Raw genomic sequence first — 24440 nt, forward strand, 5'->3', positions numbered from 1 at the left:
TTTAAAATATCATCTCACATATATTATTATTAAAATATTTGTCACAAATATATTTTTACAAAAATACGATAATTCCTCATCAAGGAATCAAGAATATAAAATCTCGTTATTATATTATTTAATTTTAAACATTTAATAAGAACGCTTACATATATTTATTGTGTTGTTAAATAGAGTATCTTACTATAGTATTTTTAAAATTCAAAACCTAATTAATCAAAAGCTAATAAAATTACAATTAAATTAAATACTATCAATTTAAAAATTTAAAACTAAATTATACCAAACTCCAATAAAGCAGATTCATTTAATGAATTCAGTCAAAATTTTTGATTTGTATTTACTTTTTATCTAAACCGTAAATCGAGGTAAATATTGATGAGTTTTATGCTATTTTATTTACGATAGGAAACAAGCGAAACCAAAAACATGATAATATCGCCGCATATGAGAACATGTGTTGAGTTGACACGTGGTAGTATCTTGTACCGCTATTTTGTAGCGTAATTCTCTCAGCCATTATTTATTCATCACTTCTCGGAACCTTAAGGGGAAGTGGTGGCTGAAACCTTTGGCCGATACCCAAGGACGACAAAAAAAAAAAAAAAAAAAAAAAGAAAAAAAAAAACATCATCCCCTTCAGCCTGCCCAACTTTTCTCTCTCTTCTCTCAAACACTTCTCTGCTCATTTGATTATCAAAATTTTCCGCATTCAACTTTGCTTTTTCCACAAACAAAAACCTTATCTAATTCATCTGAATTTTAGTTTTACATTTATATGGTTTGCTTGACAAGTCAAAATTTGTGCAAACCCAGACGATTTGAATCACATTTCGTACCATATATCAACGCAAAGACAAAATTATATTTGAGGTTAAGAAATTCGGAGGAATATTTATCGGAGTTGAAATTGAAATCGCTAGCGTTTGGGACTAGAAGAAGAAGAAGAGGAATTACAGCAGCAATGGCGGTCGAATTAGTGAAATCGAATGAAGCATCGACGATTATATTGACGTCAGGTGCAAGCGGAAGAATCAGTGCCTTGTTTTCATTACAGGTATTGAGGAGCTTGTTCCTTTTGATCAATGCTTTTGTAATGCTATTGTTGTTTCCATTTCGTGGACGGAGGAGGATGGCGTCACCGGCGACGATGATGGCGTCGTCTGGGTCGCAGGAGAAAGGCGGCATTGGGAAGGAAGAAAAGGCGGTGGAGAGGAAAGGTCCGGTGGTTCGAGTGCCATCGAAAATGGTGCCGTGGAAGAGCGTGGTGGAGCAGGAGGTGGCGGCGAGACGATCGCTGGCGATAAGAAGGGTACTTCAGGAAGACGATAGAGAAACGCTGAGGGAGTTTTCGCTTTTTGTTACGGCCAGAGGAGAAACTATGTTCACGCAATCCTGGACACCTGTTTCCTTCAAAGTCAGGTAAATTTATCAGCTCAAAATCCCAAAATGAAATTAATTACTCGTGTTTGTCCTAATCTATGTGAAATATTTTTAAATTTCAAATTTATAAATAATTAAATTACTTTTATGTTTGGTCAAACTTTAATTATGACGGAAAAAGAAATGGGTCGGCCAGAAAGGAGTAGATTATTTTGGCTAAAACTACTAAAATATTGCTAAAAGTGGAATATGTTTTATTAGTATTAAATTTTTGCTGAAAGATAACGCAAAATTAAATAGTCATATGCAAAACCTGTAGTATACTTTTGGGATTGTTTTATTAGTATTAAATTTTTGTTTGATAATCTAATTATCGGTTGACGTTTCTGGAAGGTACTAGGAAGATTGAATACATTTCTCTTGTTTTTGTGTTTCCATTTTTGCCCTTGTTATTTTCTTTGTTGTGAGCCCTCTTGCTTTCCACGTTCCTGTTGGGATAAGACTCTTTTTTGTTTTTTAATCTTCGAAACACTTCTTAAAGAAAGCGACTCTCTTAATTACAATAGCAAAAACAAGTTCAATAAGTAATTTATAAATTCGTTTGGTAGAACATAAATAATACATGCATTAGTTTTGTGTATTATTTATCTTATTTGATACTTTTTTTCCAACTTATACATATTAATTATACATTCTATTGTGTATTAAGGTATGTATTGCTAATATAATGGATTTCTAGGTATTAATAATGCAAATATTTTAATACATGCATTAGAATGATTAAAGACTCAACTTTTCCTTAATTTTTTCTTTTTACATCTTTTCTACTATAAAAATGGACTTAGTAAATTAATTTCTTATGCAATGCATTTAATTATTTAATTGAACAATACATAAAGTTTTTTTATGTATAATAACTAATACATGGATGACTAATGCAAACATTACTAATACACTCTATCTAACATTATTCTTATACACTCTACTAAACGAAAAAAAAATGTTGCTAACCTAAACTTCCGAGCGCCCTTATCCTGTCTTTTGACTATTCCACCCCCTCAAATCTCGAAGCCCCACTCCCCACCCCAAAAAAGTTTTGTTAGCTTAGATATGAATACTCTTGGGTATTATTTTTTATTTATTAGCTACTAAATATTAGAAAATAAGTAAGAAATGAGTAGTTTTTGTAATAGAAAACATTTTCAAACCGATCAAACACACCAGTACGAATTTGACCGCTCAATGAAAGTTCATATTAGTACGGGTTGGATAAGATTACAAATTAATGGACTGAATAGCTCTTGACAACTAAGTTGCATGGCGATTTCTTCTACTGCTTAGGAAATGCAGATATTTTGTAATGTGTGATTTAATCAGAAAGGAATTTTGTTATCTTTAAATTCCACCATCCAGCTGAGCTTAGAGCCACAACTTTGTTCTCCTTGTTTTAATCGTGCTGTAAGTGTGACAGCTCACCAACATATACTACTTTCTTTGTCTCTAATTATTTGTCTACTTTTGAATTGATTCACCTATTAAGAAAATAATTATTGATATAGTGAATTTTTCATTTTATCTAATTGTGAAGGGAATTAAGAACTTAAGATATTTATTATCATTTCCAAAGTAATTAATTGAGGGTATAATAAGTAAAAAAAATAGGTCTTATTTCTCCATTTATCAAAATGAATTAGTAATAAGAGCCCACTAAAAAAGAAAAAATGAATAAATAGTTGAGGACATTGTGTCATGATTCTCTAGGTTGATGCTACTACTCAAAATTCGGTTTGTGGCGTTGTCTACAATTATTTTGATGCTTCAAAATTTAACTCTCTACTTTTAGTTACTTTATAATATTCACTCTGCATCTTTTTAAATTAGTGCTGAAAAAGTTCTTGTTTTTAGCAGATTCTTAATAATTGAAGGACTATTTTCCATTTGAATTTTCATTTATGTATATTTTTTCAAATAAATCTTATCTTAATAAGACTACACACATAATCTTTCAAATTTAGGATGAAAGAGATATTAATGAGTGCTATAAGTAGTTGAAGGGGAATATTGAAGCCACTAGCAGATTTTGATAGATGGTGGTCCTTTGAAGTGGACCGATTCCCGAGAATCCCACCACCCAAGTCACTAGTGATGGTATTTTCTGATTATTCTCTGTGTGGTAGCCATGGGCTTATAGTGGGAGCTGCAACTGTTTTTTTGCATGAGATGCCAAAAAGTGGCAGCTCTTTTCAAAATATCTAATCAAGTTAAATCTGGCTCACATTTTACATTAAGAAGAAATGAACGAAAGAGACATCCTGTGACTGGTATTTATGCTCGTTCGTTTTTTCCACTATAGGACACAAATATGAATACGAAATATTTTTCTGATTAAGAGGGTCTCCCTTAGTATCAATGAAGTGATGATGTTTGAATGAAAATGAAGTTTAAAAATGAAAGGAAGAGTTCTAAAATTTGTGTTTTAAAATAAATCATAGTTATTTATGTGACTAAAGATTATTTCCTGAAGGGTAACATAGAAAGTTTAAAGTATTATTATATAATATAAAGATGTGTCATTCTCTTTTAGAAAAACTAATAAAGATAAAAGTATCTCAAAATTGTGACCGAAGGTGTAGTTGAGTTTTTTTTTTTTTCATGTTTTACTTTCAACATTAATTACTTATTTTCCAAGACCTATGATGTTACATCATTAATATGGATATTTTGGTAATATACTCATATTAATCATTGTTTTTAAGGGGAGTGGAAAGTCTAAAGTGGACAAGTAAAGTGAACGGAGGGAGTACTTGTGTAAAGACATACATATTTAACATACAGTAAATCCTGTATGCTTCAGTCTGAATATGAATGAAGTGGAATATGAATCTATTTGGGTTAAAGAATCCAATGTTCCTCTTATAAATTGGAACAAAGTTACCCACAATGACCCTCTTAAATTGCCTTCTCTAGTTCTTCAAATACTTCGATTCCAAGTAGCTAGAAGAGCATGCAAAAGCATGTTATTATCTGTAGTGCATATTTAGCTCCATACTGTTGAAATGAAATTTAATGATGTTATTTGTCTTGGTGCAGGGGATTGGTTTTCTTGTTGCACGGCCTCAATGAACACAGGTTTACACTAGTTTTGCAAGGCTCTTGTGATTTTTTATTTCAGTTCACATGTTCATTATCTTAAGATTCTGCATTCTTCATACAGTGGCCGATACAATGATTTTGCCAAGAAGCTAAATGCAAATGGCTTCAAGGTTTATGGAATGGATTGGATTGGTAAGTTTTGGATTTACAAAACAAATCATTATAAACTACTTGCTTTATATATCTCTAGTTATTTGTAGATTCTGGTATCCTGAGTTCTGTTTATTTGTTTCACTTGTTAATTGAATTTGAGGAAATTGAATCTTATAGTTGATTGACATCCTCTATCTCAAATCAGGGATCTTATGTTCCATCTGTTCTTCTCATTATGTGTGTTTATTGAACTGGCAGTACGTACTGTTCATCAAGAAACTCGTGGCTTATCTTTAACTTTCTCACTCTTTCCGCTATTATAAGAACAGTGGTTTTGTGCTTATTCAAGAAACTCGTGGCTATGTTTTTTGTTTATCTTGTTTAGTTTTCATCTTAATTTATTTGAATACTATCCTATATGGCTGTTCAACCCCTATAGATTTTGTCCTCTTTAATTACGTGCGACTCCTGCCAACCCTCAATGCATACAATTGATGCTGAATAATTACTGTATTTATGTTAGTTTTGCAGTGTGTATTGATTTTCCTAGTCATACTTTTCCTGGAATAATAGAATGCTCTGAGAATTACATTAACCTTCTCCTTCTAACTGGCTTTAAAATGATTGGCTCTTGTGGAAAATTATCAAGACATGCTTATAATTTCATATCTTTCAATAGGCTAGGACCTTGATATAATGTGATAATCAAAGTGTAAGCAGCATAAAGTGTCTCTACTTTTTCCATTAAGCTTCTAGCTGTAGATTGTGGTTTTAAAGGGAAAAATAATGCCAGAAATGAAAATGTTCCATTTCCTTAGGTTAGAGGGTTTTTTTTTTTTTTGGGGGGGGGGGATGGAGGAGAGGTGAAAGGAATCCGATGGAGGTAGTAGATACTCGGTGGAATTAGTTGAGGTGTGCACAAGTTTGCCCGAATACCAATGTCATACAAAAATAACAACAATAAAAAGGCATCAGTGCCAACATGTTATCCAAGAATTATCTTTAGCAGTCATGCATCACTTGGCAAGCTACAGACTCATTGGAATGCACACTGATACTTGTGCATTTACCACCAACTCGTTGGTTCTTCTCACAACAGAGATGAAGAAATACATGGATATTTGGGTATGTATCATAAAATGTTGCACTCCGTAAAGCACAGCTTTTCCTAGTACAACTTTTAGGTGGTCATATCAGTTCTAAACCTGAATGTCATTTTCTTCCTTTTCTTGACCTTTGCAATTCTGATATTCATCTATTGATGAATCTTTAGAGAAGGGAGACAAATTGATTGTTTAGTTGCTGTTATTATGGTTGAAAAGTCAGTCTTCAACTATGCATCTATGTCGCATGTTGCAGGGGTTGAATTTCCTCCAATCAGCAGCCTTTGGTGCGAAAATGTTACATGTGAAGCTTCTTCGCATAAGTAAGCTATTAAATTGAATCTCTGATTCTGTAAATTGAATCTTTGATTCTGCCTCTGTGCATGAAAGGATAATAGAGGGAGGAAAAGGTGCTTACAACTCCATTTTAATGCATTTCATTGGAAAAATTATTATAATATTTTATCATGCTTTCACAACGGCTAAGTCCCAAAAAGTAATATTTGATGCAAGTCTATCGTTGTTGCTGCCTTGATTATCAACATAAAAGGGAATTAAATTTGTTAAATGCATCAATTTGAAGAGCACGTTGGTCTATCTAACTCTTATCTATTGTTCTAGAAACCTTGGTTTTGTCTTCGAGGCACCATTTCCTCTCTCTCATTGTAACCTTGGGCTAGTTCTGCTATTTATTGCTTATTACTCAATTAACTGTGTATATTGAAACATTTTCACCTAAATGCATTTTGTAACGTGTAAATAGTTCTTTACCAATTTTAATCCTTTGGGAATGTCGTTTTCTGAATTTCAAGTTTCTTCTTCATGCAGGACATGGTGGAAGTGATGGACTGCATGCATATGTCCCTTCTCTTGATGATGCTGTCAATGACATGGTATGATTATTCTAGTTTTCATGAATCATGCATCAAGTAAAACAGGCAAGAATGAAACATTTAAGTTAATGTTATTTACAACTTCTCATCCATTTTTGTGCAGAAACAATTTCTGTCAAAGATTTTAGCTGAAAATCCTGGACTTCCGTGCTTTTGCTTTGGACATTCTACTGGTGCAGCTATAATCCTCAAGGTAAATGAGTTCACTGCCGTATTGGCTATTAAATTGTTAATGAAGACTGTTGTTGACACTACCCTTCATTAATACTTTTAGGCAGCAATTGATCCAAAGGTAGAATCTAGGATTGATGGTGTTGTATTGACTTCACCTGCCGTTGGAGTTCAACCAGCTCATCCGATTTTCACAGTAAGCATTTGTTTCAAATGAACTCCCTGGTTTTGTTCTTCTCTATGAATAAATATCTTCTGTTGGGACTCAATGTTCCTTTTTCCTACTTATCAGGTACTTGCTCCTATTTTCTCATTTTTATTTCCAAGATACCAGTTCAGTGCAGCAAACAAAAGGGGTGCCGCAGTGTCTAGGGATCCAGCAGCATTACTGGCCAAGTACTCTGACCCACTAGTATTCACTGGATCCATTAGGGTACGAACAGGTTACGAGATCCTTCGGATAACTTCCTACTTGCAACAGAATCTGTGCAAGTTGACAGTACCATTCCTAGTCCTTCATGGCTCCGATGATGCAGTCACCGACCCTGAAGGCTCTAAGAAGCTCTACGAAGAGGCTTCTTCAACTGATAAAAGTATCAAGCTGTATAAAGGGCTGCTGCATGACCTGCTCTTTGAACTTGAAAGAGAAGAAATCATGCAGGAAATAATCGACTGGTTGAACCAAAGATTGTCCAATTGTTAAGGACAGGTATTATTTTATAAATGGTTCAATCAGAAAGGGGAGAAAATGCTGAATCCGAAGAGAGTAGCAGTGATGGACGCAAGAAAATTGAAGCCTCTGCATTCTTAGACATTTTGTATTGTATTTTGTAATCCATACTCAGTTTCTCAATTTTCTTGGAAAGGACTATTCGGAAGGCAAAATCATTTTCCTCCTCTTTTGTCAGACAACTGTTTTTGTGAAATGTAAAATGTGGTTTATTAACTTATTTACATTGATTTATTCGTCATCGTTTTCTGCTTGAGGCTGCTTACTACATTTCTCTGTCTGTTAATTTTCTGTCCGTCATGGTGGGAGGGAGATGCTAGAACTTTTTGTAGGTACAAAAGTAACTTCAAAGATGAATACAAAATTGATACTGATTGTCATAGTAAAACAGAGAGTAGTATTTTATGTTATCTTAACGGCAATACAGCTGTGTAAAGAGAGATTTGAAAAAACTCCAGGCTGTGTAATAGTGACTTATTCATACTCAAATCTTTTTAGTATTTGGTGATTAAGAAGTTGTAACTTAGGCAAATAAATCCAGTGATTAATAATTGCACTTTTTACGTTCATTTCTGTTGTGATGTATGAAGTGAGAAAGCCCTATAATTTATATTTTTCGTCATAGAGGAAGCTCCACTAAATTTTAGGAAAAATGAAAGGAAGGTCGACTATAAAAAAGAATAAAATAGGACCACTTGAATTAGGGGGGATTATTTCATGTCAACATTAAGATGAAATTAGTAAATGTGGGTGGTGGGATTGATGTCATGAATAATGCCTTCCACGATCACCATTCAGATCATTTTATCATGAACAGTGACAAAATTTAAATTTTCATTAATAGAAGCAATTGCTCCACGTAGTTGATATTTCATACTTGTTGAGGATATGAGTTGTGTTTCCATTTTTATGGTCAATATTGAGTTTCTATGCTAGTTAGCCTTGCTCTAAAAAGACGGGTCTAAAATTTAAACTTCATATAATATCAAGTACTCGTATTTTAAATTTCATTTCCACCACGATTGATTTGATTTATTAGGTTTGAAATCATCAATTATTTGTACTTGGTAGTCTATTATTTAACGCATAAACATGATTTGAACTAACACTATTTTGGATTATAAGTTGAACTCTATATTCACCCCTTGTTTAAATGTCCAATTCTATGCATGGCGAGGTATTAATTAGAGTCCCCACGTTTAATATTGTATCTTAAATAATTTTGGACACAATTCTCATTTTATAAGCTAATTTTTAATTAAAAATTATTATCATTTCCTGTATTTATCTCATTATTATGTTTTCTAGAAAATAATATTTATTTTGATCGTTACCTATATTTTAGTAATAGAAAATCTCATAAAAGGATAAACGCCAATTTGGGATGTTTCTTTGTCATTGTTTTCAAGCAACAATACAAATTGTGCGGCATTTGATTCCCAATAGTTGATAAGTATTGTACTTTTTTATTTATTTATTAAGGAAGTAATTAAATCTTGGACATTTAAATTATTTATTAATTTTTAAAAGATTTTGGCGAGCTATACAAGAAAGTCGGAGAGAGAGCAAAAAAAAAAAGCCAGATAATTTGGTTTCATTGAGCTAATTAATTTCAAAAGTTGAGTTGAAAACAACATGATGAATAAATAAAACATGACAGTAATAATCTAATTATAAGCCAACACGTAGCTTCTATACACAAATAAATGAAGTACAAAAGTCTTTTGCTGATTAGTCGAAAATGTATAACCTATAGGAACTCACAAATTATGCCTATAATACATAAATGTGCTTCTTAATTTGACTTTAAATCACATTTATGTCCTTAAACTTTGGATGTGCATTAATAGACACTTAAACTTATATAAAGTTGAACATATAGACATATATGTTCTACATGTCATTTTGCATATCATTTTTTGTCCTACATGGTGTCCTACGTGTATTGTGACATGTAGGACTCATGTATTTATTTATTTAAAAGTTAGATAGATAAAGTGTTTGTTTGTGCATTATGAAAGTTGGAGGTCAGAGTTAAAATTTGAAGTCAAGGTTAGGGTCCAATATATGTATTATGCCTTTAAAAAAATGTGAACACATCTAGTTATAGCGCATGAAATTCATGCGTTATATATATGGAAAAAATTACGCAACAAAGCAAATTTATACTATTTAATTACTTATTATAGTTATAGTTTGCTATAATTATCACTCGCGACTAACATTATATATTAATTACGTGGGCTGACTTCGAATTTGTATAATTAGTCATGTTTGTATATGTATAATTCTCCAGAATATACAAACACCTATGTATAATATATAATTATTTAACCAATATACATACACAATTCACCTATCTCCTACTTTTGCCCTCTCTCGCTCACCTCTCTCCTCCCTCTCCCAATCTCGCTTGCCCTATATACAAATGTATATGTATATAATATACAATTATGTACATATACAATTCACCTCTCTTTCACTCTCTGTCCCCCCTCTCTCCCGCCTCTCCCCTCCCTCTTTCGATCTTGCTCGCCTATCTCCTCCGTCTACCAGTATCGCTCGCCTCTCTCCTTCCTCTCCCAATCTCTCTTGCCATACATACAAATACATATGTATAATATACAATTATCTAACCAATATACATACAATTCACCTTTCTCCCACTCTTTTCACTCTCTCTCTCTCCAGTCTCGCTCGCCTCTCTTCTCCATATAACTTGTACTACAAATTGTAATTATCAAGCTATAGCCATGAAGAGCAAGTAATTTTTTTAAGTGACTATATGCGAAAGTTTCCTTATAAATATATATGCTAATGACTCTTGTTAAGAATCGTTAGATCATTTTTAATAAATAAACATATAAAGTATTTTTTAACATGTATTTCCTATCTTATAAAGCTTATATTATAATATAAATTTAAATTAGTTGAACTGTCATATGTTTTGAAAAAATAAAATTAAGAGAAAATAATAAATAGAAAAGATGAATTAATAATATTATCCTCCAAAAAAGGGTTCCTAATCATGATTAGCTAGTAATTAATGAGGCCAATTTACAACCAATACAAAATTTTTGAGCAATAAGCATTAAACTTTTCTTTTGGCTGATAAAAATACCTTTATTTTATTGAGATATGTCACTGCACTGTAGTTGATCATTTGGAGAAGTTGATTGGTGTTCGAAACCTAACCCCAAATAAAAAATCTAATTTGATTTTGATACGGAGTTTAAGAAAATAAAGAAAACTTTTGATCATGTGATTCAACATTAAAGTTATGTCAAATGTATAAAATTGTCCTTTAATCTTGTGGCGTTAAACATGCCATGTGAAAAGTTATTACCAAAAGAAAAAGATTATTCTTTTTTAAACATACAAAAAAGAAAAAGAAACTCATTTTTTTAAACGGATTATAATTAAAAAGCCAATTAGTTTGACTAACACTTTTTTGGATTTGGCAGTTGGCATTCAATTTTTTTTCCTCCGTCCATCCAATTATAAAAAAGCATTGATATTAGTGGTTGATACTGCCTACTAATTGTCACTGTGACAACTTGAAGTACAAACACTGGATTTCTATATAATATAATAATAATAATAATATATTGTTCGAATTTTCCTATTTATTAATGTTAGATTTTACTATTGACATCGACCTGTATATCGTGCTTTTTTCGTTAATAGTATATATCCAGTCTGAACCCTCGAACATTTACGCTAAATTAATTCTACTTATTATTGATTAAATGATTTTATCTAACTAGTAATACATATATATATATATATATATATATATATATATATATATATATATATATATATATACACACACACACACATTACAACTTCTCTTTTTGGAAAGGGTGGAATCCTGGTGAATTGGTTTATATTGCACTATACACAAATTATTCAATTAGGTTTTGAAAGTAATTTACATTTAAAAGTTACTTTAAAAGGAAAGAGTATTGATCATCACGCCTTATAAGAAATTCAGGATTCTTGTCCCGGTCTGATAGGCAATATGGGATCATTCTCATCAACACTCGTCACCTCGCACTTGAATCCACACATTTTTAATCCTAAGTTCTATCCATTGTCCGGTTTAAAGCATGGGATTCAATGATTGAAAGTATACTCCAACCCTCGTACGGGTTGGGAGCCCTATAACTGATCCGATGAGCTCTACGGTAATACCATGTCAAATTAGATCTTGGGGTTAACTCATACTCCAAAAAACTAGCTCAAAGTAAGGGCTGCCCAAGACCCAAGTCAAGCCCGTAGAGAATCGCAGAAGAAAAGTATAATCAAAGACCTTTTGCTAGCTCAAGATCGTTAACTAAGATCGAAAGATTCAACAAGAAAGAGGAAGCCAGAAAGGAGAACTTGTTTGTGGAAGAAGACTCTGTTTTGGATTGATTACAAATGTCTAATGTCACTTCTATTTATACTTCTAGAAATTATTCTAATACATCTACAAGAAATAACTAGATATCCTTATATTCTAAGTTCTATTTATGTAACAACAATCTAGATATTCCTATACTTTACTACTATAAATATCTAATAATCTTGAAGAACTAGATTTTTCTCTATTATAGACATGAAAGGTACTTACTGTACAACCATCTAGAAAATTCTATTAAATATCTAAGATATTTTTTCTACAACCAAAAAATCAACTTTAATTCTTCGCAAGGTTCTCTATCTCGATCTGATGTGCGATGGTTGTCATCAAAACAAATAGCCCAATCAATGAAGGAGCTAATTAAGTAGTAGTAAACAATTATCGTATCTTGATTATTATATACGTCTGACCTACCAGACAAATAGGAGAAAAGATAAAAGAGTATGGATGCAATTGTGTCTTAATGACGGCAGGCACCTAAAAATATTTAACGTACACAATCATTTGTTTGTGCTTCTCCAAATTGATCACTCTTGAAGTGGTCCAAAATAACATATTTTATCATATTTTAGTACCCTAGATTGCTCATTTCTATTCGTGGATATAAATTAATTGATCACCAAATCAATTTTAAATACTTGTCTTTTTATCTTTTTTTTTTTAAAAAAAATAATTTTTTTTACTTTATTCGTTTTCCAATGACACTTGATAAGTTTGATCCTTACCATTTCAAGTTTCATATTTTTTGTTTCCACATGGGAGTTTGAGTTGAAAATGTAATTATCATAAGTACTACTCCCTCTGTTTCATTTTATATGTCATTTTTTTATTTTGCACTTGTATTAAGAAATGATGTAATTTTATCTTTCTATCGTTATTTAATGTTTTTTTAAGTCAATTACATAATGAATAGTGAATACATTTTCAAGATTAATTAACTATTCTATCAAGAATATATGATAATTTATGCATAAATTAAGTATTATGATTCAGCTATTTATTGAAGATAATGACATATTAAATGGAAGAGAAGAAATATATTTAACTCTTTCTTTCTGTATCTATTTACCAAAGTGTAGTTAGTCCCAAAACAATATATTTATTAGGGAAAAGTGACAACCTTTCCAATCATCATAGACGCTTTTTTCCAATAAGTAGTTTATATTAAACTTACCTTCCGCTTTCGGTTTATTAAAATTTAATCCAACTTGCATCATCCCTCACATCACATTCCCCTTATGCTTCATGTCTTTCCAATTGATTATCTTAACAATTCATTCATTTTTTTGCTTTTACTGCTCTGTTTAACAACTTCTTTCCCTATATAAGCATTCCATAATAGACCAAACCAACCATTGGCATTTTGTAGCCCTAACTGGAGTGGACGGAGTCACAACTTTTACTTTACAGGTTTAAAGTCAAAGTTACTGAATTTAACTGAACTCTCGAAAATCAGTTTGCTCTTTTTGTCCCCCTTTATATATATATACATACACCAACTTGTACTTTTAACCTCTTGCCCACCATCTCTATGCTTCTTCCCCACATAAGTATTATGATATAAGTTCTGCATTTTGTTTCGTCTCCTCCGAGGTCATGTGGCTTGCTTTAGCAGCTAACAACATCCTTGAAGACGGACAGAATCATGAAGTTGATTATCAAACTACGTCTGCTCAAATTCAAAATTTGACGTATATATATACATTTCTCCGTCTTATAAATTTTTATGTTTTTAAAATTCTTCAACGCTAGTTTCATCTTATATTTCATTTCCTTTTGAAAAAAAACATACAGATTATTTGTTAGCTCATGGAATGTTGGAGGCATTGCACCACCTTCCGAGTTAAACATGGAAGACTTGCTCCATGATGAAAACAATTTGGCTGATATCTACGTTCTCGGGTAATGTTTATTGACTTTACTGTTTATAGTAAGCAAAGATCAGTAATTTTACTATGACAAGAACTGAATAGCAGCAAATTTGTATCAGGTTTCAAGAAATTGTACCTTTGAATGCCGGAAACATCTTAGTGCAAGAGAATACAAGCATATCTATGCAATGGAATTCTCTTATTAGAACAGCTCTTAACAAGACTGATGATATTCGTCTTCATCACAAGGCGGAGCTTGGAGAAAGTCATCAAAAGGTTTATCCATTAAAGAGAGAGGGATCCTTTACTAGTAATTCACCACATTTTGAATGCATAATTAGCAAACAAATGGTAGGAATTTTTATTACCATATGGGCAAGGTCTCCCCTGCTTCCTTATATCAGGCATACAAGTGTCTCCTCTGTAGGCTGTGGTATTTTCGGCTGCCTCGGCAACAAGGTACAAATCATTCACATCCTGATTTCAACTCGAAAACAAAATATCCTAGTTTCACAATTTTTATGTCCAAACGCCCTTTTTCTACTCGTATTTGGTTAATTACTAGTACTGATTTTTAGGAATTGAACATATATATACAGGGTTCAGTTTCGGTTAGATTTTGCTTGCACGAAACAAGTTTCTGCTTTGTGTGTAGTCATTTGGCTTCTGGTGGAAAAGAAGGAGACAAGAGAGAGCGAAATGCAAATGCCTCTCAAATACTATCACGCACACAATTTTCCTCTGATCCATTTCAATGTTTGCCGAGAAAGATTTTACAACACGAGTATGTATACCTCTCTTAAATGTTTCTTTTTTTACAGTATAATTTTCTGACGAGAGGGTTTCGAATCAAACCCTTGTCACTCAGTCTTCCTTAATAGTGTACTTCTTTTCTATTAGCTCGAGTGTTCGACCTATCCATAATAACACCAGGTTATGAATATGGTTTTGCTTCTTCTGGTAATATTGCCTGCTTGAGTCGTTGCCTAAACTACTTGAGCAGGCAAATATTCCCTATAATTAGTTGAAAAAACTAGGAGCTTGTCAAAATTCTTACCTAACCCCTTGTATGAGTTTCACTTATTTTAGCAAAGAAGTCAACAGTTTCATTTATTTAGCACAAAAGGAAGAAGATTTGATTGCTTTTTTTTGTTTGTTTTATACATCAAGTGGTGCATATCTTGTAATAGGTACTAATTAATATCCACAATTTGCAGGCAGTGATTAATTTTTAAGTATTTTCTAACTGTCACAAGTTGCGTAATCTCATGCAGCAGAGTGATTTGGCTTGGCGACTTGAACTACAGGATTTGCTTACCAGAACCCACAACTAGATCTTTAGTCAATGACAGGCAATGGAGCACGTTGTTACAAAATGATCAGGTATTCTTATATTACATCAGCAAAAGAAAAATTGATTGAACGAAGTTTCGAAGTTAAAGTTCTGTAAGCAGAAGTAAATAACATGCTATAACGAGTCAAATTGAATCGATGATCTAAAAGTTTGACGATGTTAAAAACTGAAATCCATCAGCTAAATTCAACCGTTAATTAATTACTGATCTTAAATTGGACATTGAAGTTGAAGGCAGAGCTAAGAGAAGGCTGCACCTTTGAGGGTTGGAATGAGGAGGAAATTGAGTTTGCGCCGACATATAAATACAATCTAGATTCTGATGATTATTATGGCTGCAATAATCAGAAAGGGAAGAAGGAAAAGAATCGAACCCCTGCCTGGTAAGTGATCGATCTCATAACACAAATGGAAAAGAACTAGCGAATTAATGTTTTAGAAGAAATCATAGTAAGTAGTGTAAAAATTATGCAGGTGTGATAGGATTATATGGTTTGGGAAGGGACTGAAACAAAGGCAGTATAGTCGAGGTGAGAGTAAGCTGTCGGACCACAGACCAGTACGAGCAATTTTCACAGCAGAGGTCAAGGTTCAGTGTCAATCAACAGAAAATTTTGTCAAAATGTTTTCATAACAACTTGTGAATATTTTCAAATCTTTAAGCTGAAGTCTTCAAATACAAACTACAGCGCCTCAAATATCTGGTGCTGAAAGCATGGGTGGATGTACAGTTGATATGGCGGGTGAATTTGAATCCAAAACTATTGATGCGAAGCATAAATTGATGTATTAAAATTGCAACAAATGATAAGTCTGAGCCTACAATATTAGAAATACAAACTTTAAAGGTTGGACCCATAGAGTTAATATCCTGAATCTACCTCTAACTAAAAGATGAGCGAAGTTTCGAACATCAACAAACTCTCATGTTTCATAGCACTGCGCATATTAAAAACTTCACCTACTTTTTTATACGTCTTCATCTCTATAACATACTCGTACAGATATCCAGTCCGTTGTGCAGAAAATCGTCTTTCGTACGCAAGTCGGAGCCTAGGGTTGCTGCAAAAGAATTTACCGGAATAGTTTGATATTTCATATGATAATTGCGTTGGTGATGGTGTCGAATAGATGAGTAGATTAGTAATATTTTGGAATTTTTAACCAAACTAAGCCATTATATAAAACAATTTACCAAAGTAATACATTTTTCTAAAATTTTACAAAACTAGTATAAACGTATTTCATGGTAACGTTTTAGCTTATATTTTTTTTTAAAAAAAAATAACAGCATTAGGTTGATATACGTTACTGTAAGTAACGTTTTACTCCTAAAACGTTACTACGAGTAACATTTTAGGAGTAAAACGTTACTGTGAGTAACGTATATCAATCTGACGCCATCAACTTTTAAAAAATAAAATATATCCTAAAACGTTACTGTGGAATACGTTTATACTAGTTCTGTAAAATTTTAGAAAAACATATTATTTTGGTGAATGACTTTATATAATGACTTAGTTTGGTTAAAACCTCAATATTTTTATCACGAAACCATCGTCAAGCAAAACTTTGTGAAATATTTGCTTCACACAGTTTATTGTTGAAACTTTTGCTTAGAACTTTACGTTGAACTGTAAGCTTCACAGATAAGCGGGAGATAGATATCCACAACAATATCTTCATTCAGTTCCATATTCAAGCATCCAAAACCAGAATTTTTATCATGGAAAGGCCAAAAAAGAGAGAGACAATTAAATTTTTTGAATTTTGGAGGAATCAAATATAAAGATGGACATCAAATATTTAACCTAAGAGGACAAGTTGCTCTACTAAGTACACTACAACCTCTATAAATTAATATAGGTGGAACCATTAAATTTTATTATTTTATACAAATATTATTAATTAATAAATTAATATTTATTAATTTAAAGAAGGATTTGAGATTTAAAATAAAGGTTAGGTATCTTACTAATTTATGTATCATACATATTGATTTCACATTTTTAAAAAGTATACATAAAGTACACGAATACGTAAAAATTATTGTATCTTACTAATTTCAACCTTGTGACGTTCGAATAATAAGAGCTTTCAAGATGTATTATCGAACAGATTTTATCGTAGGATATTAGAAGATTATGAATTGGAACAAACTAATCCAGGAAAATTTTTGGAGGCTATCAATTTTGCAATTCATGTTTGGACAACAAATATATCTAAGACAAAAACAAATTGTTTTTGACACTGTCCAATTTGTTCGGAGGATGTAATCTCAAAGAATTTAAATGAACCTACTTGTGAAACATCATTTATGAACTTGAGGTTATTGAAGAACAATCTCATTTACTACAATATAATGAATGTCAATAAGTGATACATGTTCAGAGGTCCAGAGCTTAGAAGATATTGTGAATAGCACCGGAAAAATCAATGTTGATGATGAAGTTGTAGATGATACTATACTTTTGGAACCAATTACGCATAAGGAAATACTTATCGCATTTACAACTATTCACATTTTATAATGCAGTTCAAAAAGACAACACCAAAGCTCTTAGATGCAATAAGAATAGTTAGAGATAAGCTTTAACTAGATTTATATTTTAAGAAAAAACAGAACACAATAGAGTCATATCTCTCTAAATTGTCTTCAATATATTTGTACTTTTAAATAATTATTAATTTATGATATTAATGGGACCATATATTTATATAGGGGTCTTTTGGAAATATATAATCTTATTATCTTATCGAAATTGATGATTTTCTCCATTGGTCCAAGTCGGAACCGGAGGAAAATATTATTATACAGAGATTATTAAGTTATGGGAAAATTATGCTGCTAAACAAACTTATACTATTTAATTACTCATCATAGCTATAGTTTGCTATAATTATCACTTGCGACTAACATTATACATTAATTACGTAGGCTAACTTCGAATTTGTATAATTAGTCACGTTTATATATGTATAATTCGCCAGGATATACAAATACATATGTATAATATACAATTATTTAACTTATATACATATATAATTCACCTCTCTCCCACCCTCCGCCCTCTCTCGCTCGCCTCTCTCCTCACTCTCTCGATCTCGCTCGGCTCTCTCCTCACTCTCCCAATCTCGCTCACCTCTCTCCCCACTCTCCCATTCTCGCTTGTTATATATACAAATGCATATGTATAATATACAATATATAAATATACAATTCACCTCTCTCCCACTCTCTGTTCTTTCTCGCTCGCCTCTCTACTCTCGATCTCGCTCGTCTTTCTCCTCCCTCTCACAATCTCTCTTGCCATATATACAAATATATATGTATAATATACAATTATCTAACCAATGTACATATACAATTGATTTTTCTCCCACTCTTTTTCCTCTCTCTCTCGCCTCTCTCCTCTCTTCCCAATCTCGCTTGCCCCTCTCCTCCATATGACATGTAGCTACAAATTGTAATTATCAACTATAGCTATGTAAAGTAATTAATTATTTTTTAAATAGCTATATATGAAAATTTTCCTTAATATATCCAGTATTTATTTATAGAGGTTTTACTGCATTTATTTTCCTTATTTATAATTTGAATATTAGAAAAGTATTTTCCCTTTTCAGGTACTGTTAGGCTTTCCCTATGTTTTCCAACTTCCTTATTTTGTATATTGCAAAGGGTCAAGTACTCAAATATTTATACCTCCTTATTATTAAGAATAGTTTATTATTTTCTTCGTTAGATTTTGGGTCCAAATATACCATCTCAATTGGATTAGGTGGTTAGATGAGTGAGTTTCTTAGCAAATTGAATTTATAAAATTAGGTATTTAATCTAAATTTGACATGCGTCTTTCTATTAAAATTAAGGATATATTTGTGTCAAAGTATCAGATATATAACAAGAGATATATTTAAAAATATCGGGTTATATTTGACCCTTTTGGTATAGATACATCGATCTTCATTTGATCAATTCTCCTATTATAGTTTTTCTTAAACAGTATTCAAAACTTTAAAGCAAGTACACATTGAGTTTTATTAGAAGAAAACATTTAATTGGTCTACTTTTTTCTAAAAATGAAACATACCAAAACAGAAACAGGACAGGTTGCTAGCAAAACCAAAATCAGTAATTCTCAGTATAGTTTAGGATAAAATACAAAATTGAATTAAAGGAAACTAACTATACGAGTTGTTGTCTGTGATAAATCTTTTGAGCTCATCTAACGTTTCAATGATAGATGATACATGTTTCCCGTAGACAGAGCATGAGAGAATCGATTGAACACTGGCTAAAGTTGGTGCAAAGGTATATAACTCGCATGGATAATAACCAAAACAATAATCATCCTCCAAAGCAGGAGTTATTTGATACCTCTTTCTCCCAGAATCATGATCATGTCGCGGAGGACATTCTGCTAGGAAAAACAACTGTTCTCTGTCAATCCATACTGGAAAGGAATAGCTATAGTAGTCGAGACCGCTAATGAAATTGGTGGTCACGTTATAGGAAACACTCCAGTCATTGCTCGTATGATCATAAGATGAAATGACTATGGAATTCTGTAAGCCGCAAACATGGGTAAGTAAACCGTGCACCACGCCTAACCATTTTATGGTTAAGAATGCATTATAAAATATTCGTTTCAGGAAGATCAATTAATTTAACCTCTATTTTCTTCGTATGGAAACCAAGAATAACGCCACCAACATAAGTTCTTATGAGCCAATGGATTGAATCAGGATTAACTTGCACCACATACAGAAATTGATTTTCTTCGCCCAAATGGAATTCATGCCACACACCACATCCAATTGATGAAAATACTTTAAATCCATAACCTTCTTCCGTCAGCTTAACTGTTACCAACATATATCGATCAGAAGTGGGGTAGTCAACAGCAAAAGCTGGAGCAATTGCTTCCCAGTAACATTGTTCAGGATCAGGATATGGAATCAATTGGTGCGCTCCAGTTATAGGATTGAAGACACAGTACTTCATAAGTTCACAAAAGTCGAGTAGAATTAGACCCTCCGATATAGCTAAAACATTAAGGTTAACAGGTAAAGTCGTCTCGAAATGACTGGCTGTTATACTGCTACTGTTTATGGAGATTTTGTGGAGACTTTCGAATAATCGGCTTCTTGATGAATTGATTAGTGTACATATTTTCTGATTTTGGGATAGAGTTTTACGAAATTCAGGATCGGAAATCCAAATGTTGAGATTTTTGCTTATAACTTTACATTGAACTGCAAATTTCAAAGGCAAGTAGGAGATTATCTTCTCAACTAAATCATTAGGCACTATCTGATGATGCATTTTTACTTGGTTTCGTATTTTATTTTTTCGAGTTTATAAGAAAATAGCTAGTAGTACGGCCTATTTATAATAGGGCAATACATAAATGTGAATAGAAATGAGAAAAACCTACGAATGTGACTGCAAAACATATATAGACATTAACTAATTAAATAGTCAAGCTAATACTAACAAAATCTTAAACAATTTAGGTTTTTCCTATTTTGATTTTCAATTCGAATATGAATGTTTAAGAGTTAAGGTCTTAAATATGAATGTTCATAATTTAAATTTATTATTATTCCATTTTTGAATTAGATGTCAAAAACATCCATTAACTATACCTCAAGCTTAAACTACATCCTCAAAGTATCATTTCTAGTTGAAAACATCTTTTACTATACCTCAAACTTAAACTACATCCTTTAAGTATCATTTTTAGCAAAAAAACATCCTTTGAATATTTGTAAGTGAACAACTTTCATCCTTTTGTTAGATATCGTAAAAAAACTAATGGATCTTACAAAAACATGAGGAGTTAACATGACTACCAACAAAAGTTATTCTGCATAATTTCATTACTTGCAACAAGAAGTTCTTGGAAAATATTAACAATCTTAGAGATTGTTGCTTATGGAAACTAAAAATGATTGGAAGGTGTGAGTGTATATGATTTACCTTTTCCGTAACGGAAAGAAGTTGGAGATTAATTATTTATATCTTTTTCTTAACCAATTAAATCAATAGATTTTAGGTCAATCTAATATTGAAGTGATCTAAATATTGATTATGTCTTGTATTTGAGTTTCATTGTACATTATTAGAAACAGAAGTCTCCAACAAATATTGCTTCTAGCATATTCAATTGAGAAGAAATATATTTAAACATAATTAGGAAGGAACGACTTAATTTTTGTGGGATATATCGGGTAGTTTTACGAGATATTCAAGTAGAAGAATGAAAATTGCTCATTTTAAAATACTTGAAGGATGTTTTATGGTAAGAATAATACTTTAAGGATGTAGTTTAAGCTGGGGATATAGTTAAATGATGTTTTCTGCTAGAAATGATAGTTTAAGGGTGTAGTTTAAGTTTAGGATATAGTTAAAGAATGTTTTTGGCCAAAAACTCAATATTTATAATTTAAATTTATTATTATTCCATTTTTTGAATTAAAATACGGTTGTTTAAGAGGTAAGGTCTTAATTATGAATGTTTATAATTCAAGTTTATTCCTATTTTAATTTTAAATTTTAATTAGAATGTGAACTTTAAAAGGTACGGTTTTAAATATGAATATTTATAATTTAAGTTTATTTTTGTTCCAATTTTGAAGTAGTCTTCAGCACTAAATTGTGTGTAAATGTTTAAGAGGTGCAATGATATTCATAATTTAGGTTTTTTCCCTATTTTCCATATTTATAATTTGAACGTTTTGTTAGTAAAAGTAAAAAGACGAGCATAATAAAAAGATAAAACATTTATACCGCAACTTATTAGGGAAACTTACATAAATATAGAAAATATTTATGATTTATAGTAATAGTAGTTTTTATTACTTGATCACTTTTAATATATTTATAATATAGTTTTAATACATATTAAAAAGAACAATTTATTATGAGTTGTAATAACTTTTATAGTCACTTAACTATCAATTGTTTTCACATAAATTCACTAAACTTTCATTTTTAACTCAAAAATTACTCAACTACCTTTTTACACAGAAAGTCATTCAACCTATTTAATTATTTTCATTAAAATTTAGTGACATTAAATTTTAATTATCAAACAAAATTTTAAGAATCAAATATATATATTCATTTAATGATCCGCCCATTTAATTCAACCCGCTAAAATATAATATTAAATATTTTATTTCACCATTAATTTCCTAAATCATTCCCATTGAACATTGAACATTTTATTTTACCATTAACTCGCTGAAAGAGTATGGAGACAAGGGAGAATGATTTAGGAAATTAATGGTGATATAAAATGTTCAATATTATATTTTAGCGGGTCAAATTAAATGGAGCGGGTCATTGAATGGGTATGTATTCATTCTTAAAATTTTGTTTAATAATTAAAACTCTATGTCACTTAATTTAAATGAAAAAATAATTAATAGGTTGAGTGACTTTTTGTGCAATTAAGTCATAGTTTAATTATTTTTGGGTTGAAAATGAAAGTTGAGTAATTTTTTGTGCAAAAAAATTATAATTGAGTGACTTTTGAGTTGAAAATAAAAGTTGAGTGATTTTCTGTGTAAACAATTTATAGTTGAGAGACTATCAAAGTTATTAACTCAATTTATTATTTACATATAATACAAGTTTTATTGGGAGCTAATACACTTATCAGACAATTTAAAATACTTATTATTCAATGTGTCAATTTCTTACCAAAAAAAACATAATATATTTTTGAAAACAATTCTAATACATATATATTGCATACATAATTCACTTTTAATACATATAACAGATTTAACATAGTATTGTTATAAGTGATTGTAAATAAAAAGTATCGCTAAAATCAATAACTATTTTGTTAAAAGGTACCAATCCAAGTAATTTTTCCTTTAAAATTTTAAAAAAATTTCATCTAGGATACCTCGATCCCCTCTCGTTAATGCATTTTATCACCCTCTTGGATAAATCCCTCCCTTCTTTGATGTATCTCCTCTTCTTTCGGATACATTTCTCTCCCATTTATCTTGATGTCATATCCCCTCTTTGGTACATGTTTATCCCCTCTCTAACACATCTCTTCCCTCTCGGATACATCCCTCCCCTATATATTCGAATGTTTGTGGATGTATTCGAAAGTTCAATGATATATCTGAAAATCCTATGTATTAGGAAGTTCAGCAACGTGTCCAAAATCTATAAATTGTCAGGGCGATGTCTGTAATTTCAAAAAGCTTAAGAAAATAATATAATTTTCTCTTAACACTATAAAATTTATGTAAATTACCCAATAATTTATCATCTCCAAATTGTTGCTTTGTGAATTGTGATACTCCACAACAATTTGAGGAGATGTTAGCCTATAATATTAGTAAAGGCCCATGTTTTAGTATTTGTATTCTAGGTTTAGACAATGGGAAATTTAAGCAAATAAACAAATATATATTTGTTAGTTAGTTAACATAACTATAGTTTAAATTAACTATTGTTCGCAGCTTGATTTTAGTTATAGTTATGTGCGTCTCTCTCCTTTCTCTTCGCTTATACATATATGTAAAATGCAAATTAATATAATAAATATAATAATTATCATTTGATTTATATGTGTTCCATAGCAAACTGTTTGTCAGTCCTTCTTTCCCTCATATTCTCGCTCATCACTCTCCCTCTCGCTCGCTTCTATCGCTTTATACAATAGAATTGTATAAATTGTATTTCTAATTGTATAAAGCGAGAGAAAATTGTATAAACGCATGCAAATACATATATTTTCGTCCTATACACTTATAATTATACAACACAAATATTTCCCTGCCCAAGTCTCTTTTGCATTTCTCGTTTTATACAATTCACTTCAATTGTATATGTATAGCGAATTATATAGGGAAACTTACATAAATATACTATAATAAAAAAATATTTAAAATTTATAGCGTTAACTTTTTTTTCACTTGATCACTTTTAATTAATTTATAATACAAGTTTAATATATATTACAAAGAACAATTTATTATTCACAAATAATAAAAGTTTTAATAATGGATAATGCATGTATCACACATTTTAATACACTTATAATACAATTTGACAGTTTTTTTACCAAACAAACATAAGATATTTCAAAAACAATTATAATACAAATATATTGCATACATAATTCATTTTTAATACATATTACAGATTTATCACAGTATTGCTATAAATGGTAATAAACAAAAAATATTGCTAAAATCAGTAATTATTTTTAAAAATGTATTAATTCATGTAATTTTTCCAATTA

At 31.1% G+C, this 24440-nt stretch overlaps 3 protein-coding genes across 4 annotated transcripts; 2 read left to right on the forward strand and 1 right to left on the reverse strand.

Moving 5' to 3' along the window:
- The first annotated feature begins 312 nt into the window (after positions 1-312).
- On the forward strand, positions 313-7746 carry LOC101249534 (uncharacterized). The gene is made up of 7 exons (XM_004235322.5): positions 313-1422; positions 4474-4512; positions 4598-4668; positions 6561-6625; positions 6729-6818; positions 6900-6992; positions 7089-7746. The coding sequence occupies exons 1-7, from the start codon at positions 779-781 to the stop codon at positions 7497-7499; spliced, it is 1413 nt and encodes a 470-aa protein (XP_004235370.1). The 5' UTR covers positions 313-778; the 3' UTR covers positions 7500-7746.
- A 5378-nt stretch (positions 7747-13124) lies between these two features.
- On the forward strand, positions 13125-16019 carry LOC101249803 (type IV inositol polyphosphate 5-phosphatase 9-like). Of its 2 annotated transcripts, none has more exons than XM_004235323.5 (7): positions 13125-13625; positions 13729-13836; positions 13925-14264; positions 14405-14589; positions 15080-15188; positions 15388-15542; positions 15634-16019. In XM_004235323.5, the coding sequence occupies exons 1-7, from the start codon at positions 13531-13533 to the stop codon at positions 15791-15793; spliced, it is 1152 nt and encodes a 383-aa protein (XP_004235371.1). In that variant the 5' UTR covers positions 13125-13530; the 3' UTR covers positions 15794-16019. The 2 variants fall into 2 exon arrangements, with proteins under 2 accessions (XP_004235371.1, XP_010318331.1); XM_010320029.4 differs by having other exon boundaries at positions 13198-13625; positions 15083-15188.
- Positions 16020-19344: 3325 nt separating this feature from the next.
- On the reverse strand, positions 19345-20488 carry LOC104646509 (uncharacterized). The gene is made up of 2 exons (XM_010320086.1): positions 19835-20488; positions 19345-19728 (listed from the first exon to the last, which is right to left on the reverse strand). The coding sequence occupies exons 1-2, from the start codon at positions 20486-20488 to the stop codon at positions 19345-19347; spliced, it is 1038 nt and encodes a 345-aa protein (XP_010318388.1).
- Positions 20489-24440: the final 3952 nt, after the last annotated feature.

Source organism: Solanum lycopersicum, chromosome 3, assembly GCF_036512215.1.
Source record: "Solanum lycopersicum chromosome 3, SLM_r2.1".
Classification (NCBI taxonomy): Eukaryota; Viridiplantae; Streptophyta; class Magnoliopsida; order Solanales; family Solanaceae; genus Solanum; species Solanum lycopersicum.